General features: G+C 38.0%; 2 protein-coding genes across 6 annotated transcripts in view; both read right to left on the bottom strand.

The window, feature by feature from the left end:
- Nucleotides 1–5,127, bottom strand: part of LOC121868137 (E3 ubiquitin-protein ligase UBR4-like) — a 74,192-nt gene extending 69,065 nt beyond the window's left edge. For 4 of the 5 annotated variants that reach the window (XM_042368444.1, XM_042368447.1, XM_042368445.1 and 1 more), the window contains exons 1-4: nt 5,008–5,127; nt 2,587–2,684; nt 1,586–1,901; nt 848–1,035 (exon numbers count right to left, since the gene is read on the bottom strand). In XM_042368444.1, the coding sequence (XP_042224378.1) occupies nt 848–1,035; nt 1,586–1,901; nt 2,587–2,684; nt 5,008–5,126 (721 nt within the window). In that variant the 5' untranslated portion in view covers nt 5,127. The remainder of the gene's footprint in view (nt 1–847; nt 1,036–1,585; nt 1,902–2,586; nt 2,685–5,007) is intronic. The other variant, XM_042368446.1, reaches the window with a different exon arrangement.
- A 4,264-nt stretch (nt 5,128–9,391) lies between these two features.
- LOC121868136 (cytochrome c oxidase assembly factor 7 homolog) lies at nt 9,392–18,687 on the bottom strand. The gene is made up of 4 exons (XM_042368443.1): nt 18,448–18,687; nt 14,642–14,925; nt 13,867–14,046; nt 9,392–11,937 (listed from the first exon to the last, which is right to left on the bottom strand). The coding sequence occupies exons 1-4, from the start codon at nt 18,545–18,547 to the stop codon at nt 11,800–11,802; spliced, it is 702 nt and encodes a 233-aa protein (XP_042224377.1). The 5' UTR covers nt 18,548–18,687; the 3' UTR covers nt 9,392–11,799.
- Between the last annotated feature and the right edge of the window lie 993 nt (nt 18,688–19,680).

Raw genomic sequence — 19,680 nt, 5'->3', positions numbered from 1 at the left:
TTGTACTGTATTGTAAGGACTTAAGTCATTCAAGGTTCTTTTATGACTCACTTACATTCTCATACTCTACACTGAAACACAGACCTATCAGTATTTAAACCCAATTCTCAAAAACTCCTTAAATCATTACACATGCATCATGCAAATTTAGCTACCTTATAGACACTGTACATAGATTACCATTTTTTCCCCTTTACATTTTTCCCACTAGACTAATGTATGATGGCTGAATCAACAACCAAGACTCTGCCTTCCTGTGTCGAGTCCTGGTATGGTGTTCTCCTTTACATCACCTCAATACATCTAGCTGCTGTATCTGGTTTATCCCTGACACTTCACACAACCTGTCACCATCTCTCAGCGGTGCCTCGACCTCCCTCCCTGTTGTGGGTTTTTGTCATTAATGTACAACACTGCCTCTTACATGTACAGGATGTCTCTGTATCACATTAATCTCCCTCTTGTGATAGCACTGACCACCATAACCAATTTATACTCATGTTGTTCTCATTGGCTGCAGCCTTCCAATATACCCAAACACTTATTGTAAATTCTTTGAACTTTCACTGATAAAACATCTTTGTAAGTACAGTATATAATCATACTGTATTAAAGGCATGTCGAGAGGTTCAAATACAGTACAGGAGGGGTGACTGTACTTTAAAGGCACAGTCAAGTTAGATATTAAAGATTACAAAACAAAATGATGTGCATCACAAACCTGCAGGCATACTGAAAGGAAGTTGGAAACAAACTACATAATCCAGCAACGTAAACAAGGGAGAACCAAGTATAATGCACTCCTAACACGTGGCCGAGGCATCCTTATCCCTGTATAATAACAGACCTTGTGGAGGAGGTGTACCTGGAGCAACAGTCTTGATGTGTGGGGGAAGTTTAGCAGCCTTCATGGCCGCAGTGAGCGATGCCTGGTCGGCGCGGTGTAGAGCCCCGGACCCACGACACAGAGCTTTGATGCCAGCCAGCAGGTGCTTGTCGTGAACACACACCATCCGCTCCTTCTCTCCGCTGCTTCTACAAATACAATGCATTGATCTGGAGGATGAGTGAATTTAACAAACCTTTCTTATATAAACTCTATACTGTACTGTATAGTGTATGGATCAATGGCAGATGAGTCCCCAACTTACTTCACCTGTTTAAAATCCTTAATGCTATCTGGGACTGTTAAGTTAGGTTAGGATTAGGGAACTAGTTCATCCTAAAATTAGGTAAACCTGAATATACCAAACACTGAAAGGCAACAGAGGCAGTTCCACCTGTTCCAAGATGCACCCAAATTCACAATATGGTCTCAAATGACAGGTTAAAAAATAAAGTAAAATTAGCACTAAAAAAAATCTTTATATCAGGGGACCAAAGGTTATGCTAAAAATTCTTTATACTACAGTATTTTGTTGACCAGGTAAGGTGTAGAAGCTGTTGCCAACACAACAACCACACCCTGAGTTAACGAGTTGCATGACCCAGTGTCGAGTTCCCCCAATCAGTAAGATATCCTACTGTACTAGCATAAGAGTACGGTATTCAGTCTTAAAAACAAACATTGCATCACATAACTCACTCAGTCATAGAGGTAACAGTAGCAGCTGTTGTTGTTGTTGTAGTAACAGAACTTGCACTTGTCACTGTACTCGATGCTGTGGTAGGTGTGGGTTGTGTGTCATCTGTGGTAGTTGTGGTAGGAGCTGCAGGTGAGGTGACAGCTACTGGGATAGTCACACTCGGGGTGGTGGTGGTGGTGGACGCGGTGGTCGACGTTGGAGAGGAGTGTGGGGCTGGGGTGGTTATGGCAGTAGGCGGTGTTCCCACATGACTGGCCAGGAACTGCAGCAGCACTTTTGCAGCATTAACAGCCTGGCTCACACTTCCCACACTCACTGTTGAAAAATTATAACCACAATCATTCAAGACTGCTTTACTGTATATACTTGCAGGGACAGTTATGAGATATTCAATGCTAAAATGCCCATTGAGAATAAAAACAGTATTAATGCAAAAGTCTGTCTGTGAAGCCCACTCATGACATATCCCACCCACTAACAGCAGTGAGGCGTAACAACTGTTGGCCCCATAAGGTGACCCGACCCGTAATGTAATCAACTCAAAGAGGTCGTAACCCTCAACATAACTAACTACAGATCATTAAGTTTGCCTCAGGTCATCTTGTGATACACCTGCCCAGAACCATTGGGTTTCACTACTATTTGTTTAAGTATTAATACAGTACTCAGAGTCAGATGCCTCTACAGTATACATGAAAATCTTTACACACACATTTGTACAACACCTACTGCACTGTACCGTGCAGTACTGTGATGTACTGTACTGTGTTGTACTGTACTGTGTTGTACTGTACTGTGTTGTACTGTACTGTGCTGTTGTACTGTACTGTGCTGTGTTGTACTGTGCTGTACTGTACTGTGCTGTACTGTACTGTACTGTGTTGTACTGTACTGTGTTGTACTGTACTGTGTTGTACTGTGTTGTACTATACTGTGTTGTGCTGTGTTGTACTGTGCTAGGTGTGTGTGTTGAGGTAATAAACCCATGAGTGTGACTCACCCTGGTGTGCATTGCTGGCCAGGTAGTCAGCAGCCAGGACACAGAATGAGGCATAAAATGGCTCATACTGTTCTTCATGATGGAGGATGTCTTCTTTGCTGGAAGGTGTAATACAGTATAAGTTTATGATAACACTAATAGCTTTTAATCACCTCACACACATTAGTCTTGCTCTTAATCACCTCACACAGTCTTGCTCTTAATCACCTCATACACATTAGTCTTATTTCCATTAGAGAGAGAGAGAGAGGTAATAAATTAATGAGAGTTTATCTGAAACTGATTATCATTTCATCTTCTGAAGCTATTTAATGGGAACTTGAGAAATATACACTATTATATTAAGACAGAAGACAAGACCACAGGGAACCAAGAATATATTAATGTGGATGAGTGAAAATGACACTTAAGGTCTGTACCAGATGGACCACAGTCTGAACACTGCTGAAGGAAACAACTGATGTACAGTATATATTGAAAACCCTAAGTTAAACCAACAAACCTAATAATTGGTTTAGAAAAGTTCCATCTGTATAGTTTGTGTCAGACGCTGTTTTCAGTAATAACTTCCATGGTGGGACTACAACAACCCTTATTAATGATATTTAAAGCATTGTTCTGGTGAGTTTACGGCAGCTATACACACACACTTTCTTCCCCCTATACAAAACACATTAATATTTTCCAAACATTATAAATACAAAAATGAAAACAGATCAAAATTGAGAAACAATATATGTATGTTGTGTTGTCAAGTAAGAGAAACAACTGAGACCCAACAATTGTGTGTAAATGAGACAAAGTCAGATCATCAACCTGGGAGTTGGTCACATATGGCAGCAGGGTTTACCATTAGACAACCCATTATGCTTCCCAGGCGGTAGTACCTCCCTGCCTACTATCTCCTGGGCCTCACTGTCTCCATAAAGTCTAATATACCAACATTATATACAGTATATTATATGCTTGGTATGGAAAGGCTACATCACACACCATCTCTTAAAGGTCGCACTACTGGCTGTACTGTACACTATGATGGATTCACTGTACACTGCTAGGTGAGGCCCAATGGATGTCAGAGTGAACACCGTGACTCCTGTTGTGTCGGTAGGGTTGTCAAATCCTTCATCCGTCGAGTCATATTGTCTAACTAAACATTTTGCCGATACTTTCAGTGGGGAGTGTACATTATATACATTAAAATAAACACCACTAAACATTCCTTAACTAATGTACAACTTTTAGGAACTTGAAGTGGCTCCCTGGCCGTAATAATGCAGCTACTTGGCCCACAGGTCGAGTGGTCATATTAGGCCACTAGATTTGGTTAAATATACTGTATTTTGGTTAGGTTAAGTTAGGTTAGGTTGTAGTTATGGCAAATGTATTAAAAAAGTGTATATTTAAAAGTTTAACTTAACCTAACCTTAAACTAACCTAACCTTAAACTAACCTAACCTTAAACTAACCTAACCTTAAACTAACCTAACCTTAAACTAACCTAACCTTAAACTAACCTAACCTTAAACTAACCTAACCTTAAACTAACCTAACCTTAAACTAACCTAACCTTAAACTAACCTAACCTTAAACTAACCGTAAACTAAACTAACCTAACCTGTAAAAAGTACTTCCTCAAAAACATGTCTACGAACACAAACAACAACAAAATAACGCGTCGTCGGTGTAGTCGTCAACATTAACCCGAGAAAGTTTCACCCACCGAAAAACTTACCATTATAAAGCAAAATGTTAAATGAAATTGATGTTTTTCCTTAAGAATACAATACATAGTTTACAGACAAACCAACTGTAAATTTATATAATGATTTTACTGAATATCTTTTACTATTATTATTTTTACAGCATTCCTTATATGGTGAATGAAGAAAAAATATCAGAAGGTTCTAGATATATATATATAAATTACTGTATAATTAATAAACTTCCTATCATAAAAAATATAAATTGTTATAGGAGAGACTATTAATGGTCTTCCTGTTGCAGTATTTGTCACAAGAGATAACAGTAAAAAACTGAAGTATTTTATATAAGTCGTAATAAAAACTGTCCAGTAGATCATTTCAACAGGTAAATGAATTAATGCACTTGATCTTTAATATAATAGTTACATATATAAGTTACTACGGTGTTAAACTAGACTATTATTAACTAGCTAAGTCATGGGTGGCACAGCTGGAGTCATGGGTATCATGGTCCAACATATTGATTCATCATTATAATATCCAATTCTACAGTATTAATAATATATTAGTGAGATAAAACACTAAAAAACCTCAACCAATGTCTATAGATATGAGTTATATATTTCCTTAGGTTAATGTTACGGTTAATAATCCTCCACATAATTCAGATTTATTAAGATATTATAAGTCCTACGTATATTATATTGTGACTAACCTTTTAACAATAGCTTTAACTAGTTCTGGAAGGTCTTGTTTGTTAAGAGAGCCATAAGATGCAGCTAATATAGGCTTAACAAGTTGGCTCCACTCTACCCCACTGCTGGTCGCCGCCATGTTAGCCTCAGTAATGGTCGCCCTCACTCTCCCTCACCCTCCTCAATAATGTATTTTAACACCTCAATTAAGATAAATATAAGTAATAATTAATATATTTCTACATATATTTAGTATTTAATTAATATGTTATTAAATATTACTTTAATTTTCGGTTTGTAATGTTGGATAGAGTTATGAGGGTGTGGTGAGACGTCATTCTTTACCCCATAGTCAATGTGTTATACTTCAGTCATCACTCGGGTATAAATACATCTTAATGACATATATCTGTAATAAATCAACTCTGGGCTGGTCATTCTTTACCCCATAGTCAATGTGTTATACTTCAGTCATTACCAGGGTATAAATACATCTTAATGACATATATCTGTAATAAACCAACTCTGGGCTGGTCATTCTTTACCCCATAGTCAATGTGTTATACTTCAGTCATCACTCGGGTATAAATACATCTTAATGACATATATCTGTAATAAATCAACTCTGGGCTGGTCATTCTTTACCCCATAGTCAATGTGTTATACTTCAGTCATCACTAGGGTATAAATACATCTTAATGACATATATCTGTAATAAATCAACTCTGGGCTGGTCATTCTTTACCCCATAGTCAATGTGTTATACTTCAGTCATCACTAGGGTATAAATACATCTTAATGACATATATCTGTAATAAATCAACTCTGGGCTGGTCATTCTTTACCCCATAGTCAATGTGTTATACTTCAGTCATCACTAGGGTATAAATACATCTTAATGACATATATCTGTAATAAACCAACTCTGGGCTGGTCATTCTTTACCCCATAGTCAATGTGTTATACTTCAGTCATCACCAGGGTATAAATACATCTTAATGACATATATCTGTAATAAACCAACTCTGGGCTGGTCATTCTTTACCCCATAGTCAATGTGTTATACTTCAGTCATCACCAGGGTATAAATACATCTTAATGACATATATCTGTAATAAATCAACTCTGGGCTGGTCATTCTTTACCCCATAGTCAATGTGTTATACTTCAGTCATCACTAGGGTATAAATACATCTTAATGACATATATCTGTAATAAACCAACTCTGGGCTGGTCATTCTTTACCCCATAGTCAATGTGTTATACTTCAGTCATCACTAGGGTATAAATACATCTTAATGACATATATCTGTAATAAACCAACTCTGGGCTGGTCATTCTTTACCCCATAGTCAATGTGTTATACTTCAGTCATCACTAGGGTATAAATACATCTTAATGACATATATCTGTAATAAACCAACTCTGGGCTGGTCATTCTTTACCCATAGTCAATGTGTTATACTTCAGTCATCACTGGGGTATAAATACATCTTAATGACATATATCTGTAATAAACCAACTCTGGGCTGGTCATTCTTTACCCCATAGTCAATGTGTTATACTTCAGTCATCACTAGGGTATAAATACATCTTAATGACATATATCTGTAATAAACCAACTCTGGGCTGGTCATTCTTTACCCCATAGTCAATGTGTTATACTTCAGTCATTACCAGGGTATAAATACATCTTAATGACATATATCTGTAATAAACCAACTCTGGGCTGGTCATTCTTTACCCCATAGTCAATGTGTTATACTTCAGTCATCACCAGGGTATAAATACATCTTAATGACATATATCTGTAATAAACCAACTCTGGGCTGGTCATTCTTTACCCCATAGTCAATGTGTTATACTTCAGTCATCACTAGGGTATAAATACATCTTAATGACATATATCTGTAATAAACCAACTCTGGGCTGGTCATTCTTTACCCCATAGTCAATGTGTTATACTTCAGTCATCACTAGGGTATAAATACATCTTAATGACATATATCTGTAATAAACCAACTCTGGGCTGGTCATTCTTTACCCCATAGTCAATGTGTTATACTTCAGTCATCACCAGGGTATAAATACATCTTAATGACATATATCTGTAATAAACCAACTCTGGGCTGGTCATTCTTTACCCCATAGTCAATGTGTTATACTTCAGTCATCACCAGGGTATAAATACATCTTAATGACATATATCTGTAATAAATCAACTCTGGGCTGGTCATTCTTTACTCCATAGTCAATGTGTTATACTTCAGTCATCACTCGGGTATAAATACATCTTAATGACATATATCTGTAATAAATCAACTCTGGGCTGGTCATTCTTTACCCCATAGTCAATGTGTTATACTTCAGTCATCACTCGGGTATAAATACATCATAATGACATATATCTGTAATAAATCAACTCTGGGCTGAACATGTAACCCCATACAGTGTCTGGTACTGTTGGATCGCCAATAGAAAACCTTAGTTTTCTTGAGAAATATATCACAAAAAACAATGACCAATGTAATACAGAAACAGCCAGAAGAGGTCAGTTCACCAAGCTGGTCTTCCCTAGAGCAACAGAAGCTCAGTTCAATGGGTTCATATCTAAGGCCAGGTCAGGTCAGGTTCAATGCAGCTAGACTCATCATCAAATTCAGCTTTTTGTTTGTATAATGTTTAGGTTCGATATTATTAAATATCGTTAATTTGTGTCAAATTATGTTAACAATTAATTTTGTTTTTATTGAAATTAATTATCAATATATTGCATTGATTGACTGACCGAGTGATTTTATTTGGAATTCATTACATGTACAGTACGGTCCAGTAAAATACAATATGAGTATGAAAAAAATTACATCATACATGTAAGCACTTTATAAATTATCATGTACAGTACTGTACTGTTACTGTAGTACAATCACGATCCAAAATTTGTATTGCATGTAATTAAGGTACAGAACGAATACTGTATATTATAATGCTTTCCATCCCTCAGGTCTTTTAATGTTTCTGTGACGTCCACCCTCTTGTGTCTTGTTTGAGAGGCCATCAATCAAAAGGCCTCAGCCGACTTGGGTATTGGAGATGATTCACTTGGAGAATAATTCTAGTAACCCTACACTGCACTTCTTCTAGTGAGGTCAATTGTGGAGTTGAATGAGAAGTTACTTATCTATATATTAAAAGGTAAAAGGGTTTGTGTAGCTTTTCATCACCAAGTTCAGCTATTGCTCTATCATAGTGTTCATTACCCACAGGAGCCATGAGAGTATTGCTCAATTCATACAGTAACTAATTGTGTTCTGGCTCAGTGTGTTCTTCAACCTTTACATTTATTCCATATCTTTCCCATTCTCAGATCTGTGGTATAATTGTTTGACCAGAACACCATGCAACAAGTTCTGAAAAAAAAAACACATTTCTAACAATTTTTATTAAAGGTGCCAATCTTTGTTGAAAAACCTGAACATGTGTAACCTCCAACAAATATGTACAATATACACACATAAATAATTTCCAAAAAACATAAATTATATGAATAGTCCATAAGAGTTGGTACAGTACAGTCAACATTGATTGTACTGTACTCAAGGGTCAGTGTGTAAGTGGTGTCATTTACAACCAGTGCAGTAATGTTATGAGCTAAACACAGATACTGTACAGGGTGTTAGAAAAGTCCCTGTGCTCCTGTAATAATTAACACTATAGTTGTTCCTTGTTATACTGTACTGTACTGATGACACTAAAATAGGGAGTGTAATTAAACCTGACGAGGACTCCGCAAAATTACGGGAAGATCTAACAAATTTTTTGAATGGTCTGAAAAAAGGCAGATGACATTCAATGTGGACAAATGTAAAGTACTTAGTATAGGAGATGTAAACAGGGATACCAGACGAACAACGATGTTATAGAGAAATCCGAATGTGAAAACGATTTAAGAGTAATACTTTTATTTTTTACTTTAATGATAAGTAGGAATCTTAAGCCAAGTAAACAATGTGTATTTGCTCGTAACAAGGCTAATAAAGTACTTGGGTTCATACAAAGGAGTTTTAGTTACAAGACTAGAGAGGTCATCCTAAAACTATATCTTGCGCTTGAGAGACCTCACTTGGATTATGCAGTTCAGTTCTGGTCACCGTACTACAGAATGAATATAGAATCCCTAGAAAGAATTCAGAGGAGAATGACAAGACTAATCCCGGGCATTAGGAACCTTGAGTATAGAGTCAGGTTAAAGCATCTTAATTTGCACTCCATCGAGAGACGTAGAGTGAGGGGCGATATGATAGAGGTGTATAAATGGAAGTCGGGGCTAAACAAAGGGGACATTACAAAGGTACTCAAACTACCCAACCAGGAGCGAACTCGTAACAATGGTTTTAAATTAGACAAATTTAGATTTAGGCGCGAAATAGGTAAACATTGGTTTGGAAATAGAGTAGTGGATGAGTGGAACAAGTTACCAAACATCATCATTAACTCGAATACGCTGGATAGCTTCAAACAAAGGTTGGATGGATTATGAGCAATAGGGGTTGGGTGTAAATGGGACTGCCCAGTATGGGCCAATAGTTACTGTTTCCTCCAGTCTTATATTGTTATCTGTACCTTGCTCTACTTACAGCAATTATTGTAAATGGTCACAGTAAATGTTGGAAGTGGATGCCATTCTCAATACAAGTATTAGTATAACAAGGTATATAACAATGTAGGTATAACAAGGAATAACTATAGCATTACTTCACTAACACCCTGTAGAAATCCCTCATAATAAATGATGATGTGGTATAAGTCCTTTTGGTCTCTGTGGTCCATATGACTGCATCACATCTTTCCTGTACTGTACTGTATGAATACTATCAACTGATGATTACACAGATTTAAAAAAGCATTCATGGTTCCTGAGTTAAACATTTGTATGGTTAAGTCCACATCTTACACTTCTATAGTCACCACAATTGGCACCACTACACTGTTGGGTAAATGCCGTACAGTATACAGTACAGTACTTGACTTCATGAGCCACAGACCCTCAGTTTTAATGCAAGAATCCAGTTGAGTTTGCTGGATGGTGTGAAGTTTGTCATTTAAACTAAGTACAGTAAGTCTTTGTACGACGAGAGGAACACAAGACATGATTGGGGACGATGACTTCAAGATACATTACCAGTAGCTAGTAATTGTATTTTTAATTGTATTTGTCTGTCTTATCTTTTTCCAATTTGTTAATTAGTTAAAAATATCACTAAAATGATTCAATATCATTGTTAACATGTGACAAACTCCCTTCAGGTAACAGGTAAGTTTAGTGTGTGGTCGTGTCATGAAAAGCGAACAGGTAGTGGACAACAAGTAACACCCCTTATCCCTTTACTTCAGGGATGCCACTTTTAATATTTTATTAGGTTAACGCAAGATGACTTTATACAACACAGAGGGAACCCAGTACACAAGGGGTTAATACATTATCTCCACTAACCTCTTCATTACTAGATGCCACTTTTCATGTTAAGTTTTACCCAGAAAGTTTTGGTTACCCTTCAACTACCCGGTACATTCTCCATATTATTCTATCATTTTTCCTAAGTGCTGAGAGCAGCTTCTTACATCCTGATCATTGTCTTCAGTCATTGTCTTCATGTCTTCAGTTGTCGTCATGTCTTCAGTTTTTGTCCTCATGTCTTCAGTTGTTGTCTTCATGTCTTGTTGCACCACTGGCCACAACAGCCACACATCCTGCACCACCATCAATAACATAAACTAGACACAATACAATACTATGAATTAATAACTATCTAAACTGAACTCCCTTATAGTTAGGTTAAAAAAAACTACATTTCTCCGGTAATGCGTTAAAAATGGCAAAACACAGAGGACTACGCGGCTTGAATCATGTGTTGTGAAGTCCGACAGTATACCATTTGAACATCTGCACATTCTTTGTTTTGACTCGTTGCAACGTACTGAGGCTACGGTGTATGGTACAGTCCTTGGATCTGAAGCAACGGCTGGTTTGTATGTTGAATGTGGATACTATATTGTGATTTTCTCCACAATATGTGAACCTAAAATTCTCTCAAAACACTTCCATTTTGTGGGTTTTTTCTGTTTACTTCTTGCATCTGTACCACATTACTATGAGAGGAGATAATATTGTAATATTTAAGAAGAGAACTCTGTGGCTGACGTCCATCTAGGCACAGTACGTCTCATCAACAACTGGCAGTGAAGAAGAATAGCTCACCATTACAGTACCGTGCTTTAATAAATAGCTCACACCTCTGACAAAAAGTTCAGGGTATAGCTATGATAAAGGATGTCTCATAGGTTGTGCTCCACAGGTAAATAATTTTTTTCTTCAGGTGAAAGAATCGTGAGAAAGCAACGAAGATAACAGAGAAATTAACACCAGAGGAAAGCCAGATACTACACACTGATCACCTGCAAAACAATTTAATCAATACCAACATGACAGGATATGCTAATCAGAGTGTAGCATCTACCTTTCTGTACATACATTAATATTAACCTGCTTCTCCTCTAGTGATAATTGATTGATTGTGATAATAACATCTCTGGCGAAGTCTCTAGTGTTACTTTCTCTCAGCTGGAGAATATAAGAACATTATTTTCCTATGGTTGTGTGGCCTATAAGACATGTTGTACTTAATCTCTGAACATAAAACCTCCTGCTTTTCACCTCATTACTTTACACAAAATATAACCAGAATTTCTTTAGTATCTCATAAAAAATATTTACACATAAGCACAGTTCAGTACTGTACTTTACTATGGTTCTATAACTGTTGTTGACTTCCTTGTTGAAACTGTAGCTGCATCTGCTCCTTGAACTGATCTTGCATGTCTAGAGCCTTCTTCTTGAACTCATCACTCTTTGTTTCGTCTTTCTTCACACCGTCTCCTTTGCGATACATCTGTTCGCAGGGAATATTTAGTATTTTATATCTGATATATTAGTTCATATTTATCAAAACCTACCAATAATTTAATGGTTATATTTCATAACTCCTTCACTACACAATGCCACTTTTAATATTTTATTTGACTAATGTTAGATGATTTTATTCAGCTCAGAGGTGACCCCATACAGAAAGGCTTAAGAAAAAAATCCTTTGATATTTACAGTGACAAACCGTAGTGGTGCAGTACCATTTAAGAACCTTAAGTAGTAAAACATGAACATTAAGCCCAGATCATTCCTTTCAGAGGAAGAGGAACAACACCCACAGAGAGAGTCAGACTCTGTACAGTATCTAGACACTACCAGTGAACTTTTGACAATAAGCCAACCTCCCGAGACATATTTTAATCCTTAACTCCATGTGTACAGTAATGGGTCCCCTCTCAGCTGGAGAAAATCGTCTCATATTAGTGAAATAAAACATTAAAGGTGGCATCCCTGTAGTGAAGGGGTTAATATGCAGTGTTCCTCACATGATAACAACCATTTTTTTTAAACTGCACAACAATTTTAGGATTCATCAAATGTGTCAGGTGTCCCAGTTGTCCTCCTCACACTACCAACACCTCAATAGGGCTTTCAGTTGCCTTTATTATCCTGGAAGATGCACATTGTCATCATCATGATCACCTGTGAGACACCTGTCATCATCATTACCACCACACCTGTCATCATTATAAGCACCTATGTGTGACGTGACATCATAATGATCACTCATAACTGTGGGAGAGAACAGAGGTATAGGTAGTGATAAGGTAGCCAGGAGTCTTCTCTATTGTGGCCAGAGAGGAGTTCCCTATTGGAGAGAAGCATCATAAGATAAGCCAGGACTCTTTATTAACTCCTGCCAGTGTTATGACCACATTTGACTTACCTGGCATCATTATGAGCTTTTGTGGCATCAGAATGAACACTCTTGAAACATCTGAGATGACACTTGTGAGACACCTGAGATCATTATGAACACTTGTGAGACACCTGAGATCATTATGAACACTTGTGAGACACTACCAACACACCACAAGCACCTGCGTATTATTTACATCATCAAAAGCTCTTGTGAAATACTTGGCATCATTACCTGCTCATAAGACAAATACCTATGGGCCACTAAGGGTCATCATGAACTTCTGTGAGGTGTATGATATGAGACGTACTAGTTCTTGTGAGGCCTAAGTGTTGTGATAGGTGATCCCCTACTTACCATCATTCAGAGATACAAACAAACCTGTCCAATTGACTGTTTGAACCACCTACAAAATAAAAAAAGGGCTTACAAACAAATGGAACGTAACTCATTCATAAGTACAGGAGCACTTACTGTATAGTGATGATAAGGATGAAGTCTACTCATGGAATGGATGAAAGGCAACAAGTGACCTCAGTTACTGTGACATCATTAAATATAGACATCTGTCGCTGTTATGAAGATCAGCGAGCGACACGGTACAGCAGTTACGATACAAGATGTATTAACACTTTGAGCATTTGTAAACCAAGCCATAATCTGTAAAGAGGCTGATGAAAACAGCTCAAGAACACATGTCCCCAGAAGTGAGAAATTGAAACTTGGAGTATAGACAGACAGTGTTAATACAAACCAGCTGTAAAACATTGATGGTGATGCCTCAAATCAGTCTATGTTATAAATTGTTATGAGTCAATAGATAATAAATATTCCCTTTGTTTACAGCTAAGCAAGTTGAGAGTATTAGTACATACTGTATATGTGGGTATTTGTTCACACCCCTCTAGCCTTTTCCTCTAACTGTCCAAACTTGTCTTGTATCGTTCACCTCCTATCAGTACTGTAACCCTCGACCCACCCAACACTAATGGGTATAAGACAATAATGATGACACAGTGATACAAAATACTGTACCTGAGAGATGTTCGCACAAGCGTACATGTTGCCAAGGTTACATGCCTTCATGGAGTAATCAAAGGCTTTGTTCATATCCTTACTGACAGCATCCTTCACTCCCTGGATGAAAATCCCCGAGATGTAGTAGCAGGAGAAGGCATTGTTGCCGGTGCACGCCTTGTCTAGCAGCTCCAAGCCCTGTATGGTTATAAATCTGGTGTATACACAGGTTACATATTGGAATTAATTATGAGATCATACCCCTTGTGTACAGGGACAAATAAAATATTAAAAGTGGCATCCAAGCAGTGAAGGGGTTAATGTGAAACAGTTCACTGCATGCAAAGAGGAATAACAAATTTTATATACAGTGAAAGTTGGTCCCATAAGCACGACTACCAATTAGGGACAACGTGGATACAGCACACTTCGACCACCTTCAGACACTGTAGGTGTGTCGTTGGTGACTAACATAATAATGTACTGTTCCAGATGACCGAAGGAAGAGTGTGACCATCAAAACTTATAATTGACGCCTCCAAGTAACTCATTTTAGGGGTTATGGTCGAGTCAAGAGAGAAAGCATCTTCTGAAGACGTAAGTCACATATTTTGGGGTCCTGAGAACTCTGGGTAATTAAACACATACTGTACGTACATGTGTCATCAAAAGGTAAGAGAACTTTATATCTTTCAACTGTGTCCTTTGTAAATATCACCACACACAAAATGTTCAGACTAATCCTATACTTTGTTGTACACATTCATAATGATGACTACTGTACTGTACATACCTTTTCATAATTCTTAGGTCTGTGATCATTAGTTGGTGTATGAGACACACACATGAGGCCACCATTGAGACAAGAGTCGTAGTCACCAGCCGTGCAGCCCTTCAGATAATAACAATAAGCTTCTTCCATGTTCTGTTTACATCCCTTACCAAGAAAATTATAATTGGCATATTTATAACAGCTCTTAGCAAATGACGATTCATCACAGTTGCTTCGATAAACTTTGGCAGCTTTTTCAAAGTCCTTCTTCACACCTTCCAGATAGTCACCAAGCAGATGACAACCTGGAACACATGACAACATTCTTTACTTCCTTCTATACTCTATGATGAACTGAAACATTTAGAGCCTCAACTAATGACTGGAACTACTTCATAAATTAGTCACACTTTAGCATCATAACACAAGTTTCTGAGAGTTACATATAGTACACAGCTGCACAGGAAGGTTAACAAACAAATTATTTTCCTACCACAGTACTGCAGCTTATAAAGGGGGCGGGGCGGGAGGGGTTTTATTTACTCTATTAATATTATCTTCTTATCTTTTTAATATATCTGTGTAAGATATCTTTTATAAATCTATCTTATATTTTTCTTTTCATTATTTTATTTTCTCTATATTTTTCTAAGTCTTTATAACAGAATGCTTATTACTTTATTTCTATAACTAAATATTCTTTATCTTTCTTTTCTATATACAGTTAACCCTCACTTTACGCGTTAATGTAACCCGGAGGGTCCCGCCGTAAAGTGAATAACATAACATATGGGATTAATTGAAATGGAGTCCGGGCCGATCCCCAAACTCCACTTTTTGACGACACACAACTATGTTGTAGTAAAAATATTATCTTAACTTTATGATGGTATGCACACACAATTAATAATTAAGAGAAATATCAATAATATTAGGTTTTTTAACACTTACATTAGTAGAAAAAATGGCTGGGCACACGGGGATGGGCGGTTGGTTCCGAGGCAGAGGGCAGATTATTGGCCCTCACCTGTGTCACTTGTATCAATTGTATCACTATCCACCACAGAGGCTTGCAGGGCCTCTTTGTCAAACTCCCCAAAGTCCATATAAGTCCATATCCTCACCATAATTATCACTATCACTGACTTGGGCCGGCTGTGGTGGGTGGCGGGTGAAGAACTGGTAATGTTTTGATGACTGGGCGACCTTGTGCGCACCATGTTCGCGCCGCTTACACAACATGGCGGATGGCGGGAGGTTTGGATCCAAAAATGGCGCGGCTCGCCAGCCGCTCTCCGCGTAAAGGGGTACACGCACCGCGGAATGTGAGCATCCTGGGTTCCGGCAGGGCACCGCGTAAACGTGGAAACGCGGAATGTGGGACCGCGTAAAGTGAGGGTTAACTGTATTAAATATTTGTTTCAATATCTTTCCCTTTACTTCTTTCAATATTTATCAGTGCTTAGTTATATTTTATTCAATGGATTAACCCTCATAAACCACATCATTCTTTAACAACACCTATTGGTATAATTATTATACTTACAAAGGTAGACAGCTACCACCCAGGCTTTTAGTAGAATATAACTGCTATCATTAGGTAGATACGAGCTTAGACACGTGGGTTACAGTACAGTATTTATTTTCTGAGAACCAATTGTTAGAAGGGAAAGAGAGGCGATACTCACAATTTACTCGGTCAATAATTATTAAAATCAAAAGTGAATAAGACGACAATTGAAACACACTCAGACAAGAATGGACCACTAGGTCTTATCCACTAGGTCTTACTAATAAGTAACAAAATAGATCTTTGATTATTTGGTACAATACTAAACAATTATTATATTATTTCTTTGACAATAAAGATTTTACACAGCTGTCAATAGCACAGATATTAATGAACATGGAACGTGTACCAGATCTCCGTTGGGAGTAGACAGTGGATGGTTTACTCATATACAAACTCTAATACTGGTACAGTACTGTAATAATCAACTTGGAACAATTATATTTCTGCTAATTATCCCCAATCATGTACAAGAACACTATTTGGCACATATAACGGAGATTAGTGCACCAGGCAAGACTCGGTTACATTAGGCCGACACCGCTGGCGTTTACTACTGAGCTGAAGCTCGTTCAATAGTAGCACCAGGGTAGACTTGGTGCAGGATGCCTTATCACGGTTTTCCCTGGGTGCGCCGGTGATCTTGCCATATTAAAGACATCCTTCAGTGGACATCTTGGACCGGTAGCTGCGGGTATTGAGCTACAACACACTGTGCCTGGAGGAGCGCCGCAAAAGTGTCAAGCTTCCTCGTGCACGCGTTTATATACGGGCTAACTGGCAACTCAGGCATGCCAAAAAGGACAATTCACGTATTGACATACACTTTATTTAAATCAGCTGCTGTACATTTGGCTATGAAAATCAGTGTCATGAGTCAGATCAATTTCTTACATCTATTGTTACAATCTGATAAGAGTTTGAGCTTGACAGGCATTAGTGAAATGGACGTTAAACACCCAAAGTGACGTCGTCTCTCTCTTACGACCTCGTCAACATGGAGACGAGGGCCGACTGCGAGTGTGCCGTTAGATCTTGGAGATAAGAAGGCTGACATATTCTTTTCAGGAGATTAATTACTTTTTAAAATATACAGCTGACAATAATTTCAATACAAACACCAGATTCTGTGATGATTGGGAACAAAGTGATCTAACTTCAGTAGCAATTGGCAACTCAATGCATCCCCAGGGACGATATTAGGGACTCGTCACTTTTACTGGCAGACTCTACACTAACTTATTAACAGTTTTTACCAACAGTAAATACAGCTGAAGCTTTCAACATTACTCACAATGGATCTTGAATGTTTCATCTGTAATCAGACACATTTAATACAATGTATTATAACTGTGTTCTCTCACAATTTCAAACCACTGATGATACGGCCACGTGGCCACTTATGCAGCCCAGAAGGCGGAGTGATTTACTATGTTGGCAGGAAGCGTCGAGCCACGGCGTTCAGGAAGTGATGAACAAATTTCTTTCCGGTCTGAAAGCACAGGGATTCCCGCAGTGTGGACAGTCTCTATTTAAAGGAATAATGCCGTGGTCTTTGAATAACTGAAGGGTCACGTTGTATTTATCCCTAAATTCGCAAATTACGTCCATATAAGACCGGCGACAACTTTCACACGTCGTGCTCAAAATGAAACTGCAGCGAGCCCGGGGAAAGGCACAGCACCAGAGCGAGGCTTCACTTCTGCCGGGAAGACAAATTAGTGGAGCCCAGGCGTCTAATTATCTATGAAACGAAAAATTTGCACAATAAATGATCATCATATCAAACTCACCGATGAAAATAAAGTAAGAATATAAACAGTAATTAAAATAACTCGTCCGCGAGTTAGTCGTCAATACTAACCGGTTGTCGTAAATGTCGCCTCTTTTATAATGATAAGTTTCCGTGCACAACAGAACAATGGTTAACTACACAACGATCAACTCACGGCGAAATAAATACCAAATGTTACCAGAGTTACGGTCAAATAGCGTTAGTAGGAACTTATCCGGTCAAGGCAAAATATCCACTGCCAAATAAATTACCCATAATATATAACTAATGGTAAGAACAGTCATTTTAACATTATTTTATAGTTAGATAAGGCTGGTTTGAGTCACCTGCCACAAGTCACTATAGACAAAAGCTTTCTTATTATCATTATCTTTACATGCATCATCAAAACTTTATATCATTATAAAGATATTAAGAAAGATGTTTTAAATTAGTTACAAGGAAACATTAGACATTACTCACTGTCAGGTTTTCCTTCACTGAAACATCCAAACCTATATTCTATTCCTAAATTATCAATAAACTCTTTGACGTCTTCTTCTTTCTTCATGTCAAAGGCCATAGTTGAGACTGGGGAGGCTAGACAGGGGAGGCTAGACTGGAGGGGGAGACAGGGAGGCTAGACTGGAGGGCAAGACAGGGGAGGCTAGACTGGGGAGGCTAGACAGGAGGGGAAGACAGGGAGGCTAGGACTGAGGCCAAGACAGGAGGCTAGACTGGAGGGGGAAGACAGGAGGCTAGACTGGAGGGGAAGACAGGGAGGTTAGACTGGAGGACAGGAGGCTAGACTGGAGGGGGAAGACAGGGGAGGCTAGACTGGAGGGGAGACAGGGGAGGCTAGACTGGAGGGGGAGGGGAGGCTAGACTGGGGAGGCTAGACAGGAGGCTAGACAGGAGGCTAGACTGGAGGCCAAGACAGGGGAGGCTAGACTGGAGGCTAGACAGGAGGCTAGACTGGAGGCTAGACAGGGGAGGCTAGACTGGAGGCCAAGGCTAGACAGGGGAGGCTAGACTGGAGGCCAAGGCTAGACAGGGGAGGCTAGACTGGACCAGCCGGGAATCTTGTGTAAGTAAACAAACCTCAGCTGATGGTTGAAGTGAACCTTTATGTAAACTGTAGATCATTTATAGATATTTAAAGTTTGTTTCATAAAATTAATATTAGTGTTTTCTTAAGAACTATAATAAACTGAAGTATAGGAAAGTGAAGAGAATATATTAAGAATATATTAAGTGTCATGAATATAAAATTTATGAACAAATTGATAGTTTATTTATTTTAATGTCTCTACCATATTTTATAATACTATCTCACTTTATTAATACTGATTATCTCTCATTATAACACTCTTTACTACTAGTTGGGTCAGGTGATTAACTCGGTAACTTGTTCTATTATATAAAAAAAAATCCGTTCTGTTTCATATTAATTTACATAATTATAAAATTTACTCCTAAATTATATTATCTAGTAAATTTAGTGGATAAAATCAATGATATTATACACCCTAGCTTATTTAACCTGATTATTGAACACCCAAACGAGTCATTGGAGGGTAGACTATGTTAATTTGGGTAAGGTTAAATTAAATTAAGTTAAGCAAGGTTAGGTTAATTTTGTTAGATTAGTTTGTTTAATAATCAGATAAAATAAGCTAGCAGGGGAATCTTTAGATGGTCCAAATATTCCTGGCT

Source organism: Homarus americanus, unplaced genomic scaffold (genome assembly GCF_018991925.1).
Source record: "Homarus americanus isolate GMGI-L3 unplaced genomic scaffold, GMGI_Hamer_2.0 scaffold47967, whole genome shotgun sequence".
NCBI lineage: Eukaryota > Metazoa > Arthropoda > Malacostraca > Decapoda > Nephropidae > Homarus > Homarus americanus.
Note: the sequence above shows the minus strand (reverse complement) of the source record. Positions and strands in the feature narration are given on the sequence as shown.

Excerpts from the sequence above, each read along its gene's own strand:
- LOC121868136 (XM_042368443.1), bottom strand. The coding sequence starts at position 18,547 with ATGGCCTTTGACATGAAGAAAGAAGAAGACGTCAAAGAGTTTATTGAT. Across the intron at positions 14,926-18,447 it reads CAGTGAAGGAAAACCTGACA|GTTGTCATCTGCTTGGTGAC; the intron begins GTGAGTAATGTC and ends CATGTGTTCCAG. Across the intron at positions 11,938-13,866 it reads CTTGTGCGAACATCTCTCAG|ATGTATCGCAAAGGAGACGG; the intron begins GTACAGTATTTT and ends CCCTGCGAACAG.